At 44.1% G+C, this 24,942-nt stretch overlaps 1 protein-coding gene across 7 annotated transcripts in view; it reads right to left on the bottom strand.

Moving 5' to 3' along the window:
* Window positions 1-24,942, bottom strand: part of HHAT (hedgehog acyltransferase) — a 407,838-nt gene that overhangs the window by 283,652 nt on the left and 99,244 nt on the right. For all 7 annotated transcript variants that reach the window (XM_075339171.1, XM_075339170.1, XM_075339169.1 and 4 more), the window contains one exon: window positions 17,111-17,305. In XM_075339171.1, coding sequence (XP_075195286.1) covers window positions 17,111-17,305 — 195 coding nt within the window. The remainder of the gene's footprint in view (window positions 1-17,110; window positions 17,306-24,942) is intronic.

Here is a 24,942-nt window from a genome sequence, read left to right on the forward strand (position 1 = left end):
GGAAATGAAAGCATGCAGAGACAAGACGAAACAAAACTCTAATTAATAATAATATGGAGATATACCCTGGCCCTGCTGTTAATAAGTAAAATGCAATAGTGCATATAAATTAACATAGGGTACTTATTAAACACTATTTTTGATCAAAAAAGCGTAAAGCCATCCCACTGCAACAAGGTGTACCTAAATTGGAACGGTACCTATACTCTTGAATATCAAAACCTTACCATGGGTCAGAACAGACGTCGATCTGAATATGGGCAGAGAGTGACTGGGTCCTGAATATGGACTCCAAGCCATGGGAAGCACTGCAGATGAAATGCCCAGCTCACTGAGAAGGGGGCCACACCCTATTTGTACGGAGTACAAGAGATGGCTGGTTATTCATAGTCGGGACCACTGCTGGGCCCCAACTGATTCCAAGAACAGGCTCAGGAGAGCCCCGTTTCATTGGAAATATGGTCGCACAGAGTATGAAAAACAGAGAAGGATTTACAGCGCAATCAGTGATGCAACCTTTCATTCACAGGATCGGTATTCATCTCCGAGGACGAACCCCAATGATAGGAATATCATATGTGATATCACTAACAACATTTTAATTAAAAATTTATTTTAATAAGGACTAATCACTAGGAGAAAAGTGTCCCATTTTTGCTATATTATAATTATTCCCACTTAGTATTCCGGTTTTTGTTTTTCTGTAAAACTACCATACTGTACTAGAAATATGGTCTTTTTTTATTTAGTGCTGATTTTTATAGCCTTTACTGAGGGGATCTGGCTCATAGGATCCTCGGGGGCGTGTCTTTAGGCTGCTCAGCATTATTGCCCCAAAAGCCACGCCCCTTAGTAAAGACCATAAAAGGAAAAGGCATGTATCTCTGTAGTCGTAAGGCGGATTTACAAAAAACAAAGGAGAGAATATTCAGGGGAGCAGCGGGAATAAAATGAGCAAAAACTGGCCACTTTTCACCTCATGTCAGGTACTCTTTAAAGAGAATATAGATGTGTGCATTAGAAATCAGTATAATAAGAAAATGAAAAGCCAGGCAGATTTAAGAGGATTTTCCAAACTCTCAACTCAAAGTGATGGCATATCAATAAGACATATCTATTAAATTATGGTTGGCTCATAACGCAAATGATAGGCAAGTACAGATGGGAAAGGGAGGAATTCCCAACTCACAAGCTTTTTGACTAAACCACGGCACTGATAATACAAGCAATCTATTGAGCTTCATCATTAATCTTATGTATTATTATAGATCTACAGTTGCCTCTTTCCTGTCCACACTCCTAAGCCCTGGACACTCCAATTTATCTTTTTTTCACCTCTTGCACACACCAAAAAAGGTAAAGGTCCCAGAGGAGGACCAAAGTGTTGTTGGTGAATTCAAGTATTCTAGCACTGTACAGCTAAAATAATGCATTGGATTCATGAAAATACAAACGACAGTACAGACCAAAGGTTTGGACACACCTTCTCATCTCTAGAACAACTGTTAAGAGGAGACTTTGTGCAGCAGCCTTCATGGTAAAATAGCTGCAAGGAAACCACTGCTAAGGACAGGCAACAAGCAGAAGAGACTTTTTTGGGCTAAAGAACACAAGGAATGGACATTAGACCAGTGGAAATCTGTGCTTTGGTCTGATGAGTCCAAATTTGAGATCTTTGGATCCAACCACCGTGTCTTTGTAGAAAAGGTGAACGGATGGACTCTACATGCCTGGTTCGCACCATGAAGCATGGAGGAGGAGGTGTGATGGTGTGGGGGGGCTTTGCTAGTGACACTGTTGGGGATTTATTCAAAATTGAAGGCATACAGAACCAGCATGGCTTCCACAGCATCTTGCAGCGGCGTGCTATTCCATCCGGTTTGCGTTTAGTTGGACAATCATTTATTTTTCAACAGGGCAATGACCCCAAACACACCTCCAGGCTGTGTAAGGGCTATTTGACTAAGAAGGAGAGTGATGGGGTGCTACGCCAGATGATCTGGTCTCCACAGTCACCAGACCTGAACCCAATCGAGATGGTTTGGGGTGAGCTGGACCGCAGAGTGAAGGCAAAAGGGCCAACAAGTGCTAAGCATCTCTGGGAACTCCTTCAAGACTGTTGGAAAACCATTTCCAGTCACTACCTCTTGAAGCTCATCAAGAGAATGCCAAGAGTGTGCAAAGTAGTAATCAAAGCAAAAGGTGGCTACTTTGACGAACCTAGAATATAAGACATATTTTCAGTTGTTTCACACTTTAAGTATTTAATTCCACATGTTTTAATTCATAGTTTTGATGCCTTCAATGTGAATCTACAATTTTTAGAGTCATGAAAATAAAGAAAACTCTTTGAATGAGAAGGTGTGTCCAAACCTTTGGTCTGTACTGTATGTGTTATTATAGATGTACAATGACATAACGCTTTCCTCTTTCCTGTCTACACTCCTAAGCCCTGGACATGCCGGTTTATCTTTTTTTTTTTTCTATCTCTTGCACATACCAATCAGATAAAGGTCTGGGAGAACTAAAATGTTTTTGGTGAATTCAAGTATTATGTCATTGTACAACTATAATAATACATTGGATTCATGAAAATACAAACTATGTGTTATTATAGATGTACAGTGACATAATGCTTGCCTCTTTCCTGTCTACACTCCTAAGCCCTGCACACACCGGTTTATCATTTTTTTCATCTCTTGTACATACCAGTGAGACAAAGGTCTGGAAGAACCAAAATGTTGTTGGTGAATTCAAGTATTTTGTCCCTGTACAGCTATAATACATTGGATTCACGAAAATACAAACTATCCTACAAAAGGGGGAACCGGGCACTGGAAGGAGCCACTTAGTGGGAACACACTATGTCACCTTGGGAAATGCATGTCCTGATCTACAGGGACTTGGGAGCCATGCACCTTGCCGGTTACGATCCACTGATGAACTCGCTTCCGAATTGTAGATGTTCTGAAATCACAGTGTAGTGTGAGCAATAGACATCGCCTTTCCCCGCTAGATATTTATGGCCTGCCAGCTATTTTGTGACATGAACATGAAAATTGGACGTTGTGAAGAGACACAGCAAGAAATGTGTGTAAAACCCAAAGACATTATCTACGTCTGAGGAGCCGGCGTCTGGGTAAGAACAAGGAACGCTGTGTGGTCCTGACACATACTAATCTGTATTCATTTTAGCTTTAGCCCATCAGTTAAAGGGATGCTAAATATAGAATTTGTCTTATCCTCATTTATTCTGCATTTGTAATTTATTGTTCCCTGTTATCAGCTATTAGAGGACGTGATTAGTGATGGGCGAACCCGGACTATAAAAGTCTGGATCCGGACGGTTTTAAAAGGTACCCGAATTCCGGACCCGGGATTCCAGATATTGATCCGGATCCAGCACTCAGGAAAGTAAAAAAATAAAAAATAAAAGGAAAAAGAAAGAAAATACTTACCGAGGCTCCGGCGCGGCTGTAACTACTCCCGCGGCCTCTCCTTCACTTCCTAGGCCGCTCATTGTTGCTCATCCATATGCGCTGCTTTCCCCATCCACCGGCCATCCTGGCGTCTGTGATAGGATGCAGTCAGACGCGCCCCCTGCCTGTGTGACAACGTCTGAGTGCAGGTAATCACAGGCACTGTCTGCGGGTCAGTATCGCCGTTTAAAAATAAATAAAATATTTTGCATAGAAACCCCCATATTATGATACCCAGCACAGTTAAAGCATACGGCTACAGGCTGCAGTCCCTAGGCATGCGCCTATCTTGGCTGTGTATCAAAATAAGAGGAACTGCATGCGGCTGTTTATTTTTTTTTTTTAAATTAAATAAATAAATTTTAAAAACTGGCGTGCGGTCCCCCCCAATTCTGATACCCAGCCATGACAAAGCCCAACAGCTGGGGGCTGGTATTCTCAGCCTGGAGAGTCCCTTGGTTATTGGGACCCCCGAGGCTAAGATACAGCCGCCCTGGAATTATCACATCCATTAGATGTGACAATTCTGGAGCTTTATCCAGCTTTTCCTGATTGCCCTGGTACGGTGGCAATTGGGGTAATAGGGGTTAATGACAGTGCACAACTGTCATCAAGCCCATCACAAAATCGTATAAGTAAAAATAAACACAAACACAGAGAAAAATCCTTTATTTGAAATAAAATACAGCACTCTCTTCCCCGTTGTTATTAACCCCAAAAAGACCCTTGAAGTTCCGCCGTAATCGACACAACGTCCCACGACGGTCCTGGCTCTGCTATATCTGAACCGGGAGAAACCGAAAACATGTTTGATGTCTCCAGGCTGCGGGAAACACTGACAAGGTGGACCCGGCTGGCAGCAGTGACGTCACTCAATTCACTGAAGGTCATACCTGGGTTCCCCCTGGTATGACTCTGGTGACCTGAAGCACTCTGGCTTAAAGTGCCGGGCACTTTAAACCAGAGTGCGGTACTCAGGTACTCAGGCGTAACAGTGTGTCCCTCCCCCGCCTTTGCTCATGGTGTAATAGTCTGTCTCTCCTTGACTGTCCTGTATGTACTACTGGTGGGGGATTGTTTGATCTTCTCAGCATGGGACTTCTCCAATCCACAACTTGGTAAACAAGAAAGAGCCAGGACTTCTAAAGTCCATTCATGTATCAAGTGTCCAGGCGGAGTTGGACTCTTCTGCCCACCTAAGGGGCTGATCCAGGAGAGAAGAACAATGAGACCCATATTAGGTCAGTTAGTTGGATCTCGGCTGGAGAAGGACTAGGATCTGTAGCTGAGGCTGGATCCTAGTGCCTGTATATGGACTGTCACAGACTGCAGATTAGTGGCCACGTGGGATTGTGTTTTGTTGTTTACCCTGTTGGACTCAAGGAATGCATATAAGGACCATTGCCATATTTTCCCTGGCGTTGGAATACCGGGAGGTGCCCTGGATCTTTTGTTTTGTTGTGGACTCCTTGCAGACTTTAAGGATTTATATTTGTTTGGTGCTTTATCTTTGTGGTTCCAATAAAGCCCTTTGGATTGTTCCTTGGCCTGGCGTCCCTTACTGCTCTGCCGCATACCCCGTCACACCAGGTATGACCTTCGGTGAACTGAGTGATGTCACTGCTGCCAGCCGGGTCCCCATTGTCATAATACGACTACGCCATATATTATATTTAGTTATTTTTACTGTGCGATATAGATCCACAGACAGGGTCTGTGATTGTAATCGTCAGACAGGCTATCACTCAGCGTGGGGGCGCGTCTGACTGCAACCAATCACAGAGGCCGATGGGCAGGGAAAGCAGTACATATGCAATGAAGCTATGTTATCAGCTCCAGAAGTGAAAGAGTCACTGCAGGAACAGTGTACAGCCGACCCGGAGCCTCAGTAAATACAGCGCGCTTGCTCCCATCCCACTATCCCTTCTACCAACATTTTTATTCACCGGATTCTGGTCTCCATAGACTTATATGGGAACCGGAATCCGGCCCTGAACTGAATTTTAAACACCAGATAACATGGACCCGCTAGTCCCGGTTATCTGCAAGTCCTCATCATTAGACGTGATAAGTTAGTAGTGCTTTAAAAACACAAAAGTCACTACTTTGTCTTTTTTATTAGATGTGTGCATGGCTGACTGCTTGAGAAAGTGTTTTATTTTATGTGGCATGCTCCTTCAAGTGGATACATTTACACAAACCTAAACTTTTCCAAATAGGTAAAAAAATATCTGAAAATTCTTAATAGCTCAGCATAAACATAGAAGCTCAGTTCTCCAAAACATCTGTAATGAATGATATAATTGTGGCCGCCTAAAGCGTCCACTAGGGGGAGCTTCCCGTATACATGAGTATACAGTGAGCTCCCAAGTTCCCTCTAGTGTTGGATGCAGGCAGACAAGAATTTTCTAATTTATGCTTCCATATGGGTACTTTCCAAAAATTATCAGTATGGTGTTAAAAGAGAAATATTTTGTTGGATGAGTTACGGTAAGTAAACCTTATCAAAAATGCTCTACTCATACATAGATGCTGTTTCAGGGCTAATGATATGACTTCAAGCACAAAGAGTATAAGTGTGTCTATATATAATATAACATACATATTATATATATATATATATCTATATATATATATATCTATCTATATATATAATATAACATACATATTATATATATATATATATATATATATATATATATATATATATATATATATATATATATATATATAATATAACATACATATTATATATATATATATATATGTATATATGTATATATATACACACACACACACACAGTATATATACTAAACCAGAGAAAAAAAGTGGTATAGCTCCATTATAATAACAGTACATTTTTATTTAAAAATATTTTTTTTAAAAACATAAAAAAAACACAATCGGCAATATTACTGACCTGCTATTGTACGAACTTAACCATATATACATTGCGGCATGGTACCAGCTCACCCACTACTGAGAATTTTTGCTGTGAATTTATGTATTTTTGTGTTTATGTTTTTAAAAAAAATTTTTTGAAATAAAAATTTACTGTTTTTATTATAATGGAGTTATACCACTTTTTTCCTCTGGTTTAATATTGGTATAGTGGTTTCCAGCATATGTTGTTTGGAATTGATTTAAACAGTATCGATGAACTGAAGAAAAGAATGAAGGACCGCACTCCATCCACTGTGCAGGAATAGGATTTATTTAAACGTGCAGGGTAAAAAGCCGGGGACGCACTGTGAGCTGGCTCCCAAGCAACGGACGACGGCCGTTTCGCCTAATTAGGCTTCCACGGGTCCATGTGTGGAGCTACACCACCGTCCCTTATAAAGGAGAGCTCACAGGTGCGTCGCTAGCCACATAAAAACAATCATGGAGAATGTAATACAATTTAAATGCATGGAACATACCATGCAACAGTGTAACATGATAAACATCAACAGTACAAAGTATTTTTATCCAAATCAAAAAATACATACACATATACAAATAAAAATGAAAATGAAACTGAAAGACACAGAGGTATAAATAAAAGGGAAATCTACAAAAACACTGACATATCAACGCGATCATTTAACCCCATGGGACCTTGCGCTCCATAATCAATAATAAACCTAGCCTCTACCTGTAACAAAAGTTGCTGAAGGTGATGTATAGACACCTAATCGTCTTGCCTATGTAAAACCTGCCACACGGGCAGAGAATCACATAGACAATGAATTTAGTCTTGCAAGAGATAAACTGGCGCACAAAATGAAAATACGGGCCAACTTGCAAGGATTGGCCCGTGAGGTGTACGTTACAAAACCTGCAACTACCACATCGGTAATTGCCCGGGGGGCAACATCTATCAAGCCACATCCCAGGGCTAGTAAGTCTATTCTTTACCAGTTTATCCTGCAGGTTGCTACATCGCCTGAAAGTTACCAAAGGATTAGCTTTGGTCATTTCACACAAGGTAGGATCCCTCTCCAGGATGTGCCAATGCCTACATAAAGTTCTCCGTATGACATGTTCCAATGGTCCAAAACGAAAACTGAAGACAAACCTGTTCAAATCACTAACCCTCTTCACAGAGGGACTTTCAAGATCAGGGGAACAAGCACCAGATCTCACCTTCTCAAAAGCAGAATCAATCAATTTATTCGGATACCCCCTCTGCTGCAGCCTCTCCTTTAACTCACATGACTGCCGGAGAAAAGTCCCCTCAGAACTATTAGCCCTACGTACCCGTAAAAATTGACCATAAGGTAAAGCCATTTTGGTATGGAGAGGATGTGCGCTCTGAAAATGCAAGAGTGAGTTGGATGCCGTAGGTTTCCTGAACAATTGAGTGTGAATAGTACCATCCCTGATGGAAACCTCAAAATCCAAAAAATTGAGGTTGTCGCCACCAAAAGAGGAAGTGAAAGACATATTCATTGTGTTGAAGTTGTTAAGATGTGACACAAAATCCGAGAATAAATCCTCCGTGCCATCCCACACAATGAATATGTCGTCCACATACCTCAAACAGTGGCAAATATATCTCAAAAAGGGATTGGTGTCCGAAAACACGTACTTGCTTTCGAAGGAGCCCAAGAATATATTGGCCATGGCACATGAGACAGGGGTACCCATGGCGGTACCCCAGCACTGCAAGTACCATCGGTCCAAGAAAGTAAAAGCGTTCTTAGCAAGAACAAAATCTAGGGCCTCCTCCACAAAATTGCAATAACAGGCATCCTTCCCACTCTGCGCCACCATCTCCCTCACGGCATGGACACCCAAGTCCTGAGGGATACGGGTATACAGGCTCTCCACATCAATTGATGTCAATTGAAAGCCCTGCTGCCACGTTATACCCTTCAATAGCGCAAGGAAATCCCCACTATCCCGAACATATGAGGGAATGTGACTGAGCAAAGGTCTCAGCAGCCAATCTAGATAGTGCGATAAAGGCTCCGTTAAGGAGCCAATACCAGCCACTATCGGGCGGCCGGGGGGGTCAGTCCTGCACTTATGAATCTTGGGTATACAATACCAGCACGGCTTCGTGGGGTAGGGGGGAATAATTAACTTCTCCACCTGTGCCTGTGTGAGGAAACCCAGGCCTACATACTTGCCCAAAAGCCGCACCAAAGATTTCTTGAAATCATGGATAGGATTACTAGGTAAGGGGGTATAGGTAGCTCTATCAGACAACTGGCTAAGGCACTCCTGCACGTACTGCTGCCGGGTCAGGAGGACCACGTTGCCCAAATTGTCCGCCTCACGGAACACCGTGTCCTCCCAACCCTGCATAGTACGAACAGCAGCCAATTCCCCCTGACTCAGATTCTGAGTGGGGGTATCGTAAACCAAAGCCTCAATATCTTTTAACCCCTTAAGGACGAAGCCAGTTTTGTACTTAATGCCCAGGCCATTTTTTGCAATTCTGACCAGTGTCACTTTATGAGGTCATAACTCTGGAACGCTTCAACGGATCCCGGTGATTCTGACATTGTTTTTTCGTGACATATTGTACTTCATGATAGTTATAAATTTAGAACGATATTTTTTGCTTTTATTTGTGAAAAAATCGGAAATTTGATGAAAATTTTGAAAATTTTGCAATTTTCAAACTTTTAATTTTTATGCCCTTAACCCAGAGAGTTATGTCACACAAAACAGTTAATAAATAACATTTCCCACATGTCTACTTTACATTAGCGCAATTTCTGAAACAAAATGTTTTGGGGTTAGGAAGTTAGAAGGGGTCAAAGTTCATCTGCAATTTCCCATTTTTTCAACAAAATTCACAAAACCATTTTTTTAGGGACCACATCACATTTGAAGTGACTTTGAGAGGCCTAAGTGACAGAAAATACCTAAAAGTGACACCATTCTCAAAACAGCACCCCTCAAAGTACTCAAAACCACATCCAAGAAGTTTATTAACCCTTCAGGTGCTTCACAGGAACTAAAAAAAAGTGGAATGAAAAAAAGCAAAAAATAAAATTTTACCTAAAATGTTGCTCTACCCCAAATTTATTCACTTTTAGAAGAAATAACACAACAAAATAAACCCCAAAACTTGTTACCCACTTTCTTATGAACGCGCCAATACCCCACATGTGGTCAGAAACCTTTGTTTGGACAAATGGGAGGGCTCGGAACAGAAGGAGCAATATTTGAATTTTGGAAAGCAAATTTGGCTGAAATAGATTGCGGGCACCATGTTGCATTTACATGTACGCTAAGGTACCTAAAAAGCAGAAACCCCTCACAAGTGACACCATTTTGGAAACTAGACCCCTTAAGGCTTCTATCTAGGGGTATAGTGAGCATTTTGGATCCACAGGTACTTCACAGATTTTGATAACGTTACGTTGTCACATTGAAAATTTTCATTTTTTTCTCAAAAATGTTGCTTTAGCATCAATTTTTTCACTTTTTCAAGAGGTAATTCCAAAAATTTGACCCCAATGTTTGTTACCCACTTTTTTATGAGCGCGGTGATACCTCACTTGTGGTCTGAAACCTTTGTTTGGAGAAATGGGAGGGCTTGGAACGGAAGGAGCAATATTTGAATTTTGGAAAGGAAATTTGGCTGAAAAAGATTGCGGGCACCATGTCGCATTTGGAGGACCCCTAAGGTACGTAAACAGCAAAAAACACCACAAGTGACCCCATATTGGAAACTAGGCCCCTCAAGGAATTTATCTTGATGTTTGGTGAGTACCCTGAACCCCCAGGTGCTTTACAGAAGTTTATAACGTTGAGCCATGAAAATAAAAAAATAAAATTTTACCACAAAATTGTTACTTCAACCAGGTAGCTTTTTTTTTCACAAGGGTAACAGGAAAAAAATCACCATGAAATTTATTGCGCAATTTCTCCTGAGTTTGTTGATATCTTGTATGTGGTAGAAATCAACTGTTTGGGCACACTACAGGGCTCAGAAGAGAAGGAGTGCAATTTGACTGCAAAATTGGCTGGAATCAATAGCGGACGCCATGTTGCATTAGGAGAGCCCCTGAGGTGCCTAAGCAGTGGAGGTCCACCACAAGTGACCCCATTCTGTAAATAAGACCCCTCAAGGCTTTAATCTAGGTGTATATTGAGCATTTTGAATCCACGAATACTTCACAGAATTTGATAAGCTTAGGTTGCCATATTGAAATTTTCATTTTTTTCACAAAAATGTTGATTTAGCGACACATTTTTCACTTTTTCAAGAGGCAACAACAAAACGTGTACCCCACAGGTTGTTATCTAATTTCTTGTGAGCGCAGGGATACCCCACATGTGGCCAAAAACCTTTGTTTGGATAAATGGGAGGGCTTGGAATGGAAGGAGCACTATTTGAATTTTGGAAAAGTTGAAGTAAATTGCGCGCACCATGTCACATTAGCAGGGCCCCTTGGGCACCTATACATCAGAAACCCCCCACAAGTGACCTCATTTTGGAAACTGGACCCCTCAAGGATTTTATTCAGGAGTATAGTAAGCATTTTGAATCCACAGGTACTTCACAAAAATGTTGCTGTAGCAACAAATTTCTCACTGTTAAGGGGGCTTTACACGCTGCGACATCGCTAATGCGGAGTCGTTAGGGTCACGGAATTGGTGACGCACATCCGGCTGCATTAGCGATGCCGTTGCGTGTGACACCGATGAGCGATTTTGCATCGTTGCAAAAACGTGCAAAATCGCTCATCGGTGACATGGGGGTCCATTCTCGATTATCGTTACTGCAGCAGTAACGATGTAGTTCGTCGCTCCTGCGGCAGCACACATCGCTATGTGTGACGCCGCAGGAACGAGGAACCTCTCCTTACCTGCCTCCCGGCCGCTATGAGGAAGGAAGGAGGTGGGCGGGATGTTCCGGCCACTCATCTCCGCCCCTCCGCTTCTATTGGGCGGCCGCTCAGTGACGTCACTGTGACGCCACACGGACCGCCCCCTTAGAAAGGAGGCGGTTCGCCGGTCACAGCGACGTCGCCGGGCAGGTAAGTATGTGTGACGCGTCTGCGCGATGTTGTGCGGCACGGGCAGCGATTTGCCCGTGTCGCACAACAGATGGGGGCGGGTACCCACGCTAGCGATATCGGGACCGATATCGCAGCGTGTAAAGTAGCCTTTAGGCTATGTGGCCATGATCCAGCGACACGGCGTCTAGTACCCAGTGTCAGCCTCCTGCAGAAATGTGAGTGTTGTCCACGGGAGAACGCAGCTGCCCATGCCCACGATTTGGGTTCAGGCTGCTGTGGACTTTAGTTCTATTCTACCTGCAAAGAACACTCATCTCCGCAGCATAAATTGACATGCTGAGGCTCGGGAAGCTGCGCCACAGGTCGATTTATGCTGCGGAGAAAAGAAACACAGTGGGCACGGGATTTCTAAAAATCCTGCCACTGTGCTTCTACTGCACAACGCAGCGTTATGGACGCAGGGAAAACACTCTGCGCCCAAAACGTTGCAAACCCTGATTGTGGGCACACAGCGTAAAATGCTACAATGGATGAATGGATAGATGTCAAACATATATAACGTCCCACCCCCCTTCATATTCTAAGCTGGCGCCCTTTAGTGCCTTTCATGTGACACTAAAGGATGCCTAGCCTTGTATTTAGCCCAAAAAAAAAAAAAAATTAAAATAAATGACGTGGGGTCCCCCCTATTTTTGATAGCCAGCTAGGGTAAAGCAGACAGCTGTAGCCTGCAAACCACAGCTGACAGCTTCATCTTGTCTGGTGATCAATTTGGAGGGCTCCCCAAGCTGTTTTTTTTTTTTAATTATTTATAAATAAATAATTAAAAAAAAACAAACAAACGTGGGGTCCCCCCAAATTAGATCACCAGCCAAGGTGAAGCTGACAGCTGGGGTCTGGTATTCTCAGGATGGGAAGAGCCATGGTTATTGGACTCTTCCCAGCCTAAAAATAGCAGGCCGCAGCCGCCCCAGAAGTGGCGCATCCATTAGATGCGCCAATTCTGGCGCTTCGCCCCAGCTCATCCCGCGCCCTGGTGCGTTGGCTAACGGGGTAATGAATGGGGTTGATACCAGGTGTGTAATGTCACCTGGCATCAAGCCCAGCAATTAGTTATGTCACGGCGTCTATCAGATACCCGACATAACTAATTGACAGTAATAAAAAAAAAATTGACAACAAAAAAAAAATTATTTGAAAAAACACTCCCCAAAACATTCCCTGATTGACCAATTTATTGAAAAGAAAAAAAAAAATCCACTATAATCCATTTGGACGTCCCACGTCGACTCTGGACCTTCTAGAATATGGGGGACACGTTCAGGGAACGTATCCCCCATTTTCTAGTAGGGCAGACCCTCCATTTGAGGAGAGTGGGTGCAAAGAATCTGCACCCACCCTCCCTGGGTCACAGCTGCAGTGTGCCGAGCAGCAGCCAGCGTCCTGAACACAGGAAGCTGTCAGCTGCTCTGCACGTGTGACCGGCGTCTGTTGAGAAGGAGCCGGAGGAGGGGGCCGCGGGGGATCAGCGCTCTGACAGGTATGTATGACACCGGGGGACACCGGGGAACACCAGGGGGGGTAGGGGGGGACCCGGCAGGGCCTGGGAAGCAGGTTTCTGTCGTATGTGTTATGGCACATACGACAGAAACCATAGGAACAGTGTAAATGCGGCCGGCGCGCTGCTGTGCTCGCCGGTGCGCGCGGCCATCTTGGATTTTCGGGAGGGGGTTGGGGGTCGGGGGGGGCACTTTGGGGATACCGAGGGGACCGGAGGGAACCGGGAAAAAGATTTATCTCCCATCTGGCATGTTTGATCATGCCAGATGGGAGATAAATCATTTTTTACCGGCGCGGTCATTTACTATAACTTGATGATCGGTATACGGTGTATACCGGTCATCACGTGACTGGGGACCGGAAAAACCGGCCCGAATCATGATCTCCAGGGTCTAAGCTACCCCCGGCAGCTGAGACCCCGGAGATTTTCTGACTCTGGGGGGCGCTAGACCCTTTTTTCCGACCGCCGTTAAAAAGCGGCAGATCGGAAGAAGTACCTTAATTTGTCGCCGTTAAAAGGCGTATCGGCAGTCGTTAAGGGGTTAAGACAGTGTCCGGATACAAATCAACCAAATTCCCTGGCACCGTGGGAGGATAAAAATCAGATTTAACATCCTTAGTGAACCTACCCGTTTGTAAATCGGTAGTGATTCCAACAGGGCTAGACCCTTGGTGGGGTTCGTTCAAGCTCAGCAAAAGCTCAGCATCCCGAACCACATCAGGGTCAAAAGCACCTGTGATATCAAAACGGTCGTTACTCACGGTGCATAGGTCATGTCCCTCAGGAATAAAACCCGAACTACCAGGTGCAGATTGAAAATGTTTATACAAATGAATCTTTCGAATAGCTTTGAACAGATCAACCTTGAATTCAGCAAATTTAAACGGTTCTGGGACACAAAACTTTAACCCCTTAGAGAGTGCAGACACCATGTCAGGAGATAAAACATGAGAAGAAAGGTTGATAATTGTATCCACACCAGAATGCGAAACAGAGGGGCTACTTAATTTCTCCAGGACACAGACTTCCTCTTGCGCACCCGGCCTCTTATGCCTCTTCCTGCTCCCCCGGCGGGTGCGTTTTCTAAAGGGGCAGTGGCTCTAACCACACCGACATTACCACCAGATGGGCCTGAGACCACATCCTCGGAGCCACTGGACTCCGAATCAGTGGTCCAGTACCCCGTATTGGTACCAAAAGAGCCCTTCCTCTTAACATATGGCCTCTGCCTGTAATTTTTAGTACTATCCTTAGCCCAACAGAAAATCTGCTTACTTTCATAATCCCTTTTATCTCTGAGAATTTTTTCTCTTTTTTTATTTTTAATATCAGTCTGAACAAACACCAACCTTTTATCAAGTTTTAAACAAAATGCAGTCCAATCATCATTTGACATTCTCAACCGTGTATCCTGTTTTAATGAATCCAGTTCTGTATTTAGAACAGTATAGTCCTCCTTATTTTTTTCCAAGACAAGATGTAATAACTTTCTCGAGCATTCCAACTGTATATTCTCCCATTGCTGGGTAAATGCGGGGTCATCCTGGAAGTGTGACAGTGTCTTGATAATCCGTAATCCACGTGGAACACGGTCACAATCAACATAAGATTGTAATGACTGAATAGTCCAGAAGAGTCGCACCTCCTTCTCAGCCAGGGTTTGAATGCGATATTCTAAGGTTTTAACTCCCAAAACTCTCAGTTTCATTTTCATTTTTATTTGTATATGTGTATGTATTTTTTGATTTGGATAAAAATACTTTGTACTGTTGATGTTTATCATGTTACACTGTTGCATGGTATGTTCCATGCATTTAAATTGTATTACATTCTCCATGATTGTTTTTATGTGGCTAGCGACGCACCTGTGAGCTCTCCTTTATAAGGGACGGTGGTGTAGCTCCACACATGGACCCGTGGAAGCCTGATTAGGCGAAACGGCCGTCGTCCGTTGCTTGGGAGCCAGCTCACAGTGCGTCCCCGGCTTTTTACCCTGCACGTTTAAATAAATCCTATTCCTGCACAGTGGATGGAGTGCGGTCCTTCATTCTTTTCTTCAGTTCATCGACACTTTGACTTTGTTTCTCTGGACGAGCACCCCCACCCAGGATATGGTAATTTACAGCCCTCCATGAGCACATGTGCGTTACTGCAAGGTGATATGCGGTGGTGCTGGATCACACCTATTTTGTTGCTGATTTAAACTGTATATATATATATATAGACATACTTTTATATATATACATATATATATATATATATATATATATATATATATATATATATATATATATATATATATATATATATATATACAGTTAGGTCCAGAAATATTTGGACAGTGACACAAGTTTTGTTATTTTAGCTGTTTACAAAAACATGTTCAGAAATACAATTATATATATAATATAGGCTGAAAGTGCACACTCCCAGCTGCAATATGAGAGTTTTCACATCCAAATCGGAGAAAGGGTTTAGGAATCATAGCTCTGTAATGCATAGCCTCCTCTTTTTCAAGGGACCAAAAGTAATTGGACAAGGGACTCTAAGGGCTGCAATTAACTCTGAAGGCATCTCCCTCATTAACCTGTAATCAATGAAGTAGTTAAAAGGTCTGGGGTTGATTACAGGTGTGTGGTTTTGCATTTGGAAGCTGTTGCTGTGACCAGACAACATGCGGTCTAAGGAACTCTCAATTGAGGTGAAGCAGAACATCCTGAGGCTGAAAAAAAAGAAAAAATTCATCAGAGAGATAGCAGACATGCTTGGAGTAGCAAAATCAACAGTCGGGTACATTCTGAGAAAAAAGGAATTGACTGGTGAGCTTGGGAACTCAAAAAGGCCTGGGCGTCCACGGATGACAACAGTGGTGGATGATCGCCGCATACTTTCTGTGGTGAAGAAGAACCCGTTCACAACATCAACTGAAGTCCAGAACACTCTCAGTGAAGTAGGTGTATCTGTCTCTAAGTCAACAATAAAGAGAAGACTCTATGAAAGTAAATACAAAGGGTTCACATCTAGATGCAAACCATTCATCAATTCCAAAAATAGACAGGCCAGAGTTAAATTTGCTGAAAAACACCTCATGAAGCCAGCTCAGTTCTGGAAAAGTATTCTATGGACAGATGAGACCAAGATCAACCTGTACCAGAATGATGGGAAGAAAAGAGTTTGGAGAAGAAAGGGAACGGCACATGATCCAAGGCACACCACATCCTCTGTAAAACATGGTGGAGGCAACGTGATGGCATGGGCATGCATGGCTTTCAATGGCACTGGGTCACTTGTGTTTATTGATGACATAACAGCAGACAAGAGTAGCCGGATGAATTCTGAAGTGTACCGGGATATACTTTCAGCCCAGATTCAGCCAAATGCCGCAAAGTTGATCGGACGGCGCTTCATAGTACAGATGGACAATGACCCCAAGCATACAGCCAAAGCTACCCAGGAGTTCATGAGTGCAAAATAGTGGAACATTCTGCAATGGCCAAGTCAATCACTAGATCTTAACCCAATTGAGCATGCATTTCACTTGCTCAAATCCAGACTTAAGACGGAAAGACCCACAAACAAGCAAGACCTGAAGGCTGCGGCTGTAAAGGCCTGGAAAAGCATTAAGAAGGAGGAAACCCAGCGTTTGGTGATGTTCATGGGTTCCAGACTTAAGGCAGTGATTGCCTCCAAAGGATTCGCAACAAAATATTGAAAATAAAAATTTTTTTTTTGGGTTTGGTTTATTTGTCCAATTACTTTTGACCTCCTAAAATGTGGAGTGTTTGTAAAGAAATGTGACAATTCCTACAATTTCTATCAGATATTTTTGTTCAAACCTTCAAATTAAACGTTACAATCTGCACTTGAATTCTGTTGTAGAGGTTTCATTTCAAATCCAATGTGGTGGCATGCAGAGCCCAACTCGCGAAAATTGTGTCACTGTCCAAATATTTCTGGACCTAACTGTATATATACACACACACACATATATACATTATATATATATATATATATATATATATATATATATATATATACTTATTACTATATATACACAATTCTCTTATAGCAATACCCAGGACTATTCTGTGTACTTTCTTACCTGGATATCCTGCACCGACTCATTGTGCACTAACAGGAGCATTAACACAGAGCTGATCCATGTAATAATCGGGATCCTCAATTGCGCCGTCACGTAGAATATGGCGGTATTCAGTAAAATAGCAGCCAAGCCTTTAGTCCCCAGTACAAGCCAGCATGCCAGCATGCCATATACCATCAGGAGCCAGGGGTGATACTGGAAAAGAAAACTGGTATTAATTGAAATGTCTCTGAGTAATAAAGATGCAGATTTTTGTTACCACGTGTATAGCAAAGCAAGTAAATGGGACTGTCCATTCAATAAATTTTGTGTATATTGATAGTACAGGCGAAAAGAATAAATTTTGTAAATTGGAATATATCTTATTACAAAATTCAGATTTTTTTTTTCTCCACTTATGAGCCACTTCTTTCTCTCCTTCCTGCTTCCTGAATTCATTACTCACTTTGGAAAAACAGCTCAGATCTGTATTGGTCAAAGTAAGACAGATGGCCATCACTATCAGGTTACACCTGTTATACTCCAGGATGAAGAAAAATCACTCAGCACAGTGAGACCAGTCAAAAACAGGCAGAATGAGCTGCGACCTCAGAGCTGGATTCACAGCTACACCCCTCTGTACTGCTGTAAAATGTCCTCCATACTGCTGCCACCTCTGGAAAAGTGATACATAGAGAGCAATAATCACCCATATCAGTGTGTGCTGTGTAAGGCCTCCGACACACATCCGTGCCGCCGGTACATATTTGGTACGTTTTTGCACGTACCGGCGGCACGGAGACACGTACAGCAATGCTACCCTATGGTAGCAGGCACACACATGTAAAACCACACGGAACGTGTGTCTGTGTCGTTTGTACGTGTGTGCGTTTTCCAACACACTTGACATGTCAGTTTTTTGCCGGCATCACGCAGGCACGGACCGGCTAAAGTCAATGGGTCCGTTCCTGTATGGACGGCACACGTAGCATGTCCGTGTGCTACACGTACCGTCCGTGTGCGTTTTTTAGTGAGTGATGTCTGTCAATCTATTTTTTATGTGGTTGTCAGTCAATCTCCCTTTTTTTCTGTGTTGTCAGTCAATATCCCTTTGTCGGCCAGTCAGTATCTCCCCCTGTCTCATACTTACCGATCCCCGATCACCAGTGCGGCGATGAACTGCTGTGCAAAAGCTACGGCGGCTTTAACTATTTTGAAAATGCCGGCCGCTCATTATTCAAGCTACTATTCTCTGCTTCCCCCGCCCACAGGCGCCTATGATTGGTTGCAGTCAGACACACCCCCACACTGAGTGACAGCTGTCTCACTGCAACCAATCACAGCAGCCGGTGGGCGTGTCTATATTGTGCAGTAAAATAAGTAAATAAATCATTTTAAAAAATGGCGTACATTCCCCCCCATTTTTGATACCAGCCATGGTAAAGTCACACGGCTGAAGGCTGGCATTCTCAGGATGATGAGCTCCACGTTATGAGGAGCCCACCACCCTTACAATATCAGCCAGCAGCCGCCCGGAAAAGCCGCATCCATTAGATGCGACCGTTCCGGGACTCTACCCGACTCTTCCCGAATTGCCCTGGTGCGGTGGCAATTGGGGTTATAAGGAGTTAATGGCAGCAGCCCATAGCTGCCACCAAGTCCTAGGTTAATCATGGCAGCCGTCTCCCCAAGATAACTTCCATGTTTAACCTGTTATTAAAAGTAAATAAACACACACATTCAAAAACTCCTTTATTTAGAATAATTAAAACAAACAAAACACCCTCGTTCACCAATTTAATAAAACCAAAAAACTCTCATGCCTTGGGGGGGCACTGTTCTCATCACCTGCCCGGCGGGCCCATGCGCCTCGTTCCTGCCCCTGGGCCCGCCTCAGCCCCCTCCTGCTTCCAGGCCACACGCAGTCCTTCTGGGAGTGTCCAAAGGGTGCGCACGCTGCTAAGCCCCCTTTATTAAAGCACCAGCGTCCTATTACCCGGAAGTGACCCTTGAGGTCAGCAATCACCTTGAAGGTATTTAAAGCACTCTCCCCTTAGGGGAGGTGCCTGAGCAATGTTGCCTATCCATAGTGCGCTGCTGGTTCTCCGGTCTTGTACTTCCTATGTCACGTGGCCTAGTACCAATTACCTGTACCCATTAATCTGTGTCTCTTCCTAAAGCCTGCTGCTACCACCATCTCTGTGCTGTCATGTCTGAGTAACCTCCTCCGTGCTGTCATATCTGAGTTACCACCTCCGCAACGTCTAAGTTACCACTTCCGTGCGGTCACGTCTGAGTTACCACCTCTGTGCCATTACATTCCAGCACATCCGTACTGGACTTCAGAGACTCTCCTGTCCACTGGTCCTGGCAGTCTCTGCATTTAGGCCCCCACGGGCTGCGCCTGATAGTCCCTGTATAGGGGTTAGAGCGAGGTTAGCTCCTCCAGGGTAGTCCAGTCTATGGCCCAGTGGGTCCACTCCTGGACACTCGCCGCTCTTTGGCGACCATAACAATGTGAAGTTACATTCCTCCTCTGCTCCCCCTCTCACAGTAAGATGCTGTGTAAAGGGGGCTTTACACGCAGCGACATTGCTAGCGATGTCGCTCGTGAAAGCACCCGCCCCCGACGTTTGTGCATCACGGGCGAATCGCTGCCCGTGCTGCACAATATCGCTAGTACCCGTCACATTACTTGCCTTCCTAGCGACGTCGCTGTGCGCAGCGAACAGCCTCCTTTCTAAGGGGGCAGTTCGTGCGGCGTCATAGCGACGTAACACGGCAGGCGTCCATTAGAAGCGGAGGGGCGGAGAGCAGCCGCATGAAAGTCACGCCCACCTCGTTGCCGGCAACACGCAGGTACGTTGCTGTTCGTCGTTCCAGGGGTGTCACACGTAGCGATGTGTGCTGCCTCAGGAACGACGAACAACCTGCGTCCTGAACCAGCAACGATTTTATGGAAATGAACGACGTGTCAACAATCAATGATAAGGTGAGTATTTTGCATCGTTAGCGGTCGCTCATAAGTGTCACACGCAACGACGTCGCTAACGAGGCTGGATGTGCGTCACGAATTCCGTGACCCCAACGTCATCTCGTTAGCGATGTCGTTGCGAGTAACGGGGCCTTAAGTGTCAGTCTTGACTTCAGGTTTTGCACATGAACCAGGAGGTTCAGGATGAATAAAGCTCAGGTACCACGGAAAACAGGGATAAAGCATATGGAACTGTGGATGGCCAGAATTGGAGAAGATATAATGGTACATAGGCAACTTCTATTGAAAAAAAGAAAAATTGTTTCTTATAATTCTGTGGAAATAATTACAGAATGAATCCTAGAAACTTTTAATAGGCGTAAGAGTTACTTCAACAGTAACAATTGTACAACGGACATTTTATCTCCTTTACACATGGAATTTCAGCAAAATCAATAAATAGGATAATCAGAGGATTTCTCAGATCCCGAGTTCACCTTCTGTCCAGTCACAGATCCTCTGTATGGAGATCTCTATTTATTCCGATCTCCACAGACACAGTACAAAGACAGGGACACAAATCCCACCGTTTATGACCATAGTGATTCGTATTTCTATAATCATGCCTCCCGGCCATAGACGGCATTCAAAACAAATTCATCCGTCTGGTGGGAAAAGAAGGAAAAGTAAAGGCTGTGCCCTCATTTGTGTCTCGCAGAACTCTCCACACAGTGGAGAATGTTGACAGTGCGCTCAGTGCCACTAGGTCATTAGTGTACATTAGGTCTCATTGGCGGAAACCTCCTTAAAAATGTAGATAAGGTTGGCCCAGAAAACCTAATGGGTATATGAGAGGGTCAAGCAATTTGTCATCTGTGAATGTTCAGCACAATTTTTGTGGTCCTGTGGGTGAAGAACAGTGGTACAGCTACTTACACCCTTACAGTTCACCATTAGGTCTACGTCAACTTTGGATGGTCGTCATAATGGAAATCATTAAAAACAAAACGGGGTGTAACCTAGACCTTTATTTTGAGACCATGTCCATTCTTTCCCACTCCTTACCCCTCCATTCCTTGATGTCTAACTTTCAGAGATGGTGGGCACAAAAAAACACTTCCAGAATCAATGGCATCACAAGGTTTTGGTGCATATATTAAGGCCCATGATATCTGAAGACTCTTCAGTGTGGTCTACACTTTTTCCAGGAGGCTACAGAAAACCCATTCCTTCTCCTGAGGAGTGTGTCTTTCTTTTCTGTCTGACATGCCACTCCAGAATGGCATGTCAGGCTGCATGTGGCGCCCATTCTGCATGTGTGCACTCCCACAATAGAGTCCAGGTAGGTGACATCAGGTTGATCTCTATTTCTAGACCAGCTGTGACTATCATCATAGAGCAGAATAGATTTATCAGAGACGTCTGAGACTCCTTCCATGACCTTACTTGCAGCTCTCTCTTCCTACAGCCTACCTCCACCTTGTGGTCTGATTCACCTGCCAATCTACCTGCTGGCCCGCCTGCTTAACAACACTGAAAAATTGGGACATCAAAAGCGACACCTGCTGCTTTGACTAAACATTGTTGAGGTCCAATGCAGTAAATTGTAGGCTCTGTGGCCTACATTGCTAGTGAAACAAGAAAGTCCACTCACTCTGGAATGGCTCCCTAGCGTGGCCAGCAACTAAATTACTAGATTAGCTTCCCACACCAGAATCCCATAGAGGCCTCTGACTAAGAACTTTATCCTTTGTTCCATAGCGCTATGAAAAACAATAGAAAACTCAATACATATATACATTTACTCACCTATCCTGTCCCCAGTGCCAAGCTCCGATTCACCCCACATCTGGTGGACGGGTCTGTCTATACTTTGGACTACATGAAATACTCCTGTGATGTCATCTTTCCGAGCCATTTGGCCTTGCTCCTGTGGCAGTATACCGTCTGAGTATTCAGGAAGTCCGGCCCCGTCTTAGTTATCTCTTGTGTAATTGTTCTATACTGTGGTTCAAGCACTGCTACTGTACAATAGCCTCTGCACACCTTTTTATAGGCCATCAGTATGATTTATAACAATACGGTTGCAGAGGTCTTGAGGTAGCTCACTGGTTTTACCCAACATTTGATGTTTGTTGTGTGGCACTTTGGTAATGAGACACCTTTTTATAGGCTGATATTATTTTTCACTAAGTGAAAGAATTGCTTTCTAATTACTGGCAGATTTCAGCTGGTGTCATGACTTTTCATGGCTTTTGCAGCTCTCTTTCCTCATGTGTTCAATACTTTTTCCCTGTGTCATTTCTCATAATTACACATAACTTAATCTATGGACATCTAAGGTTTGATTTATTTGCCTGTGTGGACTGGATGGGTTCTTACTGACATCTGGTGAGATATGTATGTCAATAGCACCTTTACAAATATCTTTACTTTAAAAATTGGTGATGTGTTCAATACTTATTTCACCCCATGTATATACATTTAAAATTAAATGATTATTTAGTGTGACTACCTTTTGCATTCAAAACAGCATCAGTTTGTCTAAGTACACTTGTACCAAGTCAGGGTCTTTGTAGGATTAGAGTCAGGTACATGAGTGTTACGTCACCGCCGGAGTTTGCTCCAGCGACTTCTGCTCCGATCGCCAGGCGACGCCGTGTTCCTGCCGTGGATGGTGCTGGTGATGGGAGAGGAGTCGATGCCAGTGGTGGGCGCAGGCTACGATCATCCACTGGGCTGGGTTAGCTTGGGATCTGCAGTACCGCTGGCTGACTGTGGGTGGCATGTGTCTTCCAGCTGAAGTTGCCATCATTCAGTTACAGCCAATGGGAAGACACCACACCCTTCTTATTCCCCCTCCTGTCACATGACCACTGCCAGAGATAGTTCTGATTTTCCTGGCTCCTGTTACGTCCTATTCTGTTTGATGATTCCTGTGTGTTGACTTCTGCGTGTTTTCTGACTACCCTCCTGCCTACTGTTTTTGTACCTCGCTGCCCGATCCGGATTTGACCTCAGCTACGTCTGCTGACTACGTCATTGCCTGCCGATTCTGTCCCTGTTCTGCAATTCTTGGTTTGACTCTGCCTGACTACTACTCTCATCGGACTGCAGCCTTCCACAGGTAGTGATCTCCAGGGCCCTGTGTAATTCCAAATCCCTGTAGAGGGGTTAAAGGGTTTCAGGGTTCTGGGGGCTCCTGCTTGGTGAGTGGCTTCCCTCTAGCCTCCCCTTTACAGCCCATCTGAGTCTGTGGATCCAGGCAGGCGTTACAATGAGTAACCAATAAAACCAACCAGATGATAATTATCAGGATTTTCATATGTTGGTTGAAGCACAGTCATTAACTAAAATAAACAGCTGTGTAGGAGGCTTAAAACTGGGTGAGGAACAAGAAAACTCTAATCACAGCAGCAAGACACAAGGTAGTGATACTCCATCAGCAAAGATCTTTCTGGGGCAAAGATGTCGAAGCAGACTGAGGTGTCAAGATGTGCTGTTCAAACTCTTATGAAAAAGCTTAACGAAATGGACAACGTTGAGGTTCGTAGATGCAATTGTTGGCCGAAAAATCTTAGTGAAGCAGATGAAAGACACATCATCAAGTTGTGATGTGAAACTGAAGGATGTCCAGCAGTGTCATCAGCCCAGAACTAGCAGTAACCAGTAGGACCAAGCTACTCCCATCTACTGTTCAGAGAAGTCTGGCCAGAAATGGTCATCATAGAAGAAATATGGGCAAAAAAACAGATCTTTCACACGGAAACAAGGATAAGCAACTCAGAAGTGCATAAAAAATAGTAACAACGGTGCACAAAATGGCAGCTTTGATCTGATGAGTCAAAATATGAAACATTTGTAACAGAAAGCAGATTGTTCCTTGAAGGGCTGAAACAGGGATCAATGAGTGTTTCCAGAAATAGTGGAGCACGGTGGAGGGTCCTTGTAGGTTTGGGGCTGCATTTCAGGAAATGGAGTTGTGGACTTGGTCAAGATTAATGGTGAGAAATACAGACAGATTCTTATCCATCATGCAATACCATCGGGGAGGCATCTAATTGGCTCTTAATTTATTCTGCAGCAGGACAACGTCCCAAACTACACAGCCAATGTCCGTGTTAACTATTTTCAGAGTAAAGAAGAACAAGGGGTCCTGGAAGTGATGATCCGACACCACAGAGCCCTGATCATCACCGAAGCTGTCTGGGATTCCATGAAGAGACACAAGCCTTATTTACAGACGACCTCTCCGCTGAGTTCCTTCAAAAACTGTGTGCAAGTGTAGCTAGGAGACTTGATGCTGTTTTGAAAGTAAAGCGGGCTTTACACACAGCGACATTGATAGCGATGTCGCTGGTGAAATCACCCGCTCCAGTCGGTTGTGCGTCACGGGCAAATCGATGCCCGTGGTGCACAACATCGCTAGGAACAGTCACACCTACTTACCTGCCTAGCGACTTTCTAAGGGGGCGGTTCGTGCGGCGTCACTAAGCGGCCGCCCAAAAGAAGCGGAGGGGCGGAGATGAGCGGGCCGAACATCCAGCCCACCTCCTCCCTTCCTCATTGCGGGCGGCCGCAGGTACGGTGATGTTCCTCAATCCTGCGGTGTCACACATAGCGATGTGTGCTGCCACAGGAACGACGAACAACCTGCGTTCTGGAACAGCAACAATAATCGGGATAGGAACGACTGGTCAACGGTGAACGATTTGGTAAGTAATTTTGATAGTTAATGTTTGTTCCTGCGTTTCACACACAATGACGTCGCTAATGAGGCCGGATGTGCGTCACGAATTCCGTGACCCCAACGACATCTCATTAGCGATGTCGTTGCATGTAAAGTCCGCTTAAGGATTGGCCAGATAAAACATTGATG

This window comes from Anomaloglossus baeobatrachus, chromosome 3 (genome assembly GCF_048569485.1).
Source record: "Anomaloglossus baeobatrachus isolate aAnoBae1 chromosome 3, aAnoBae1.hap1, whole genome shotgun sequence".
NCBI classification, from domain to species: Eukaryota; Metazoa; Chordata; class Amphibia; order Anura; family Aromobatidae; genus Anomaloglossus; species Anomaloglossus baeobatrachus.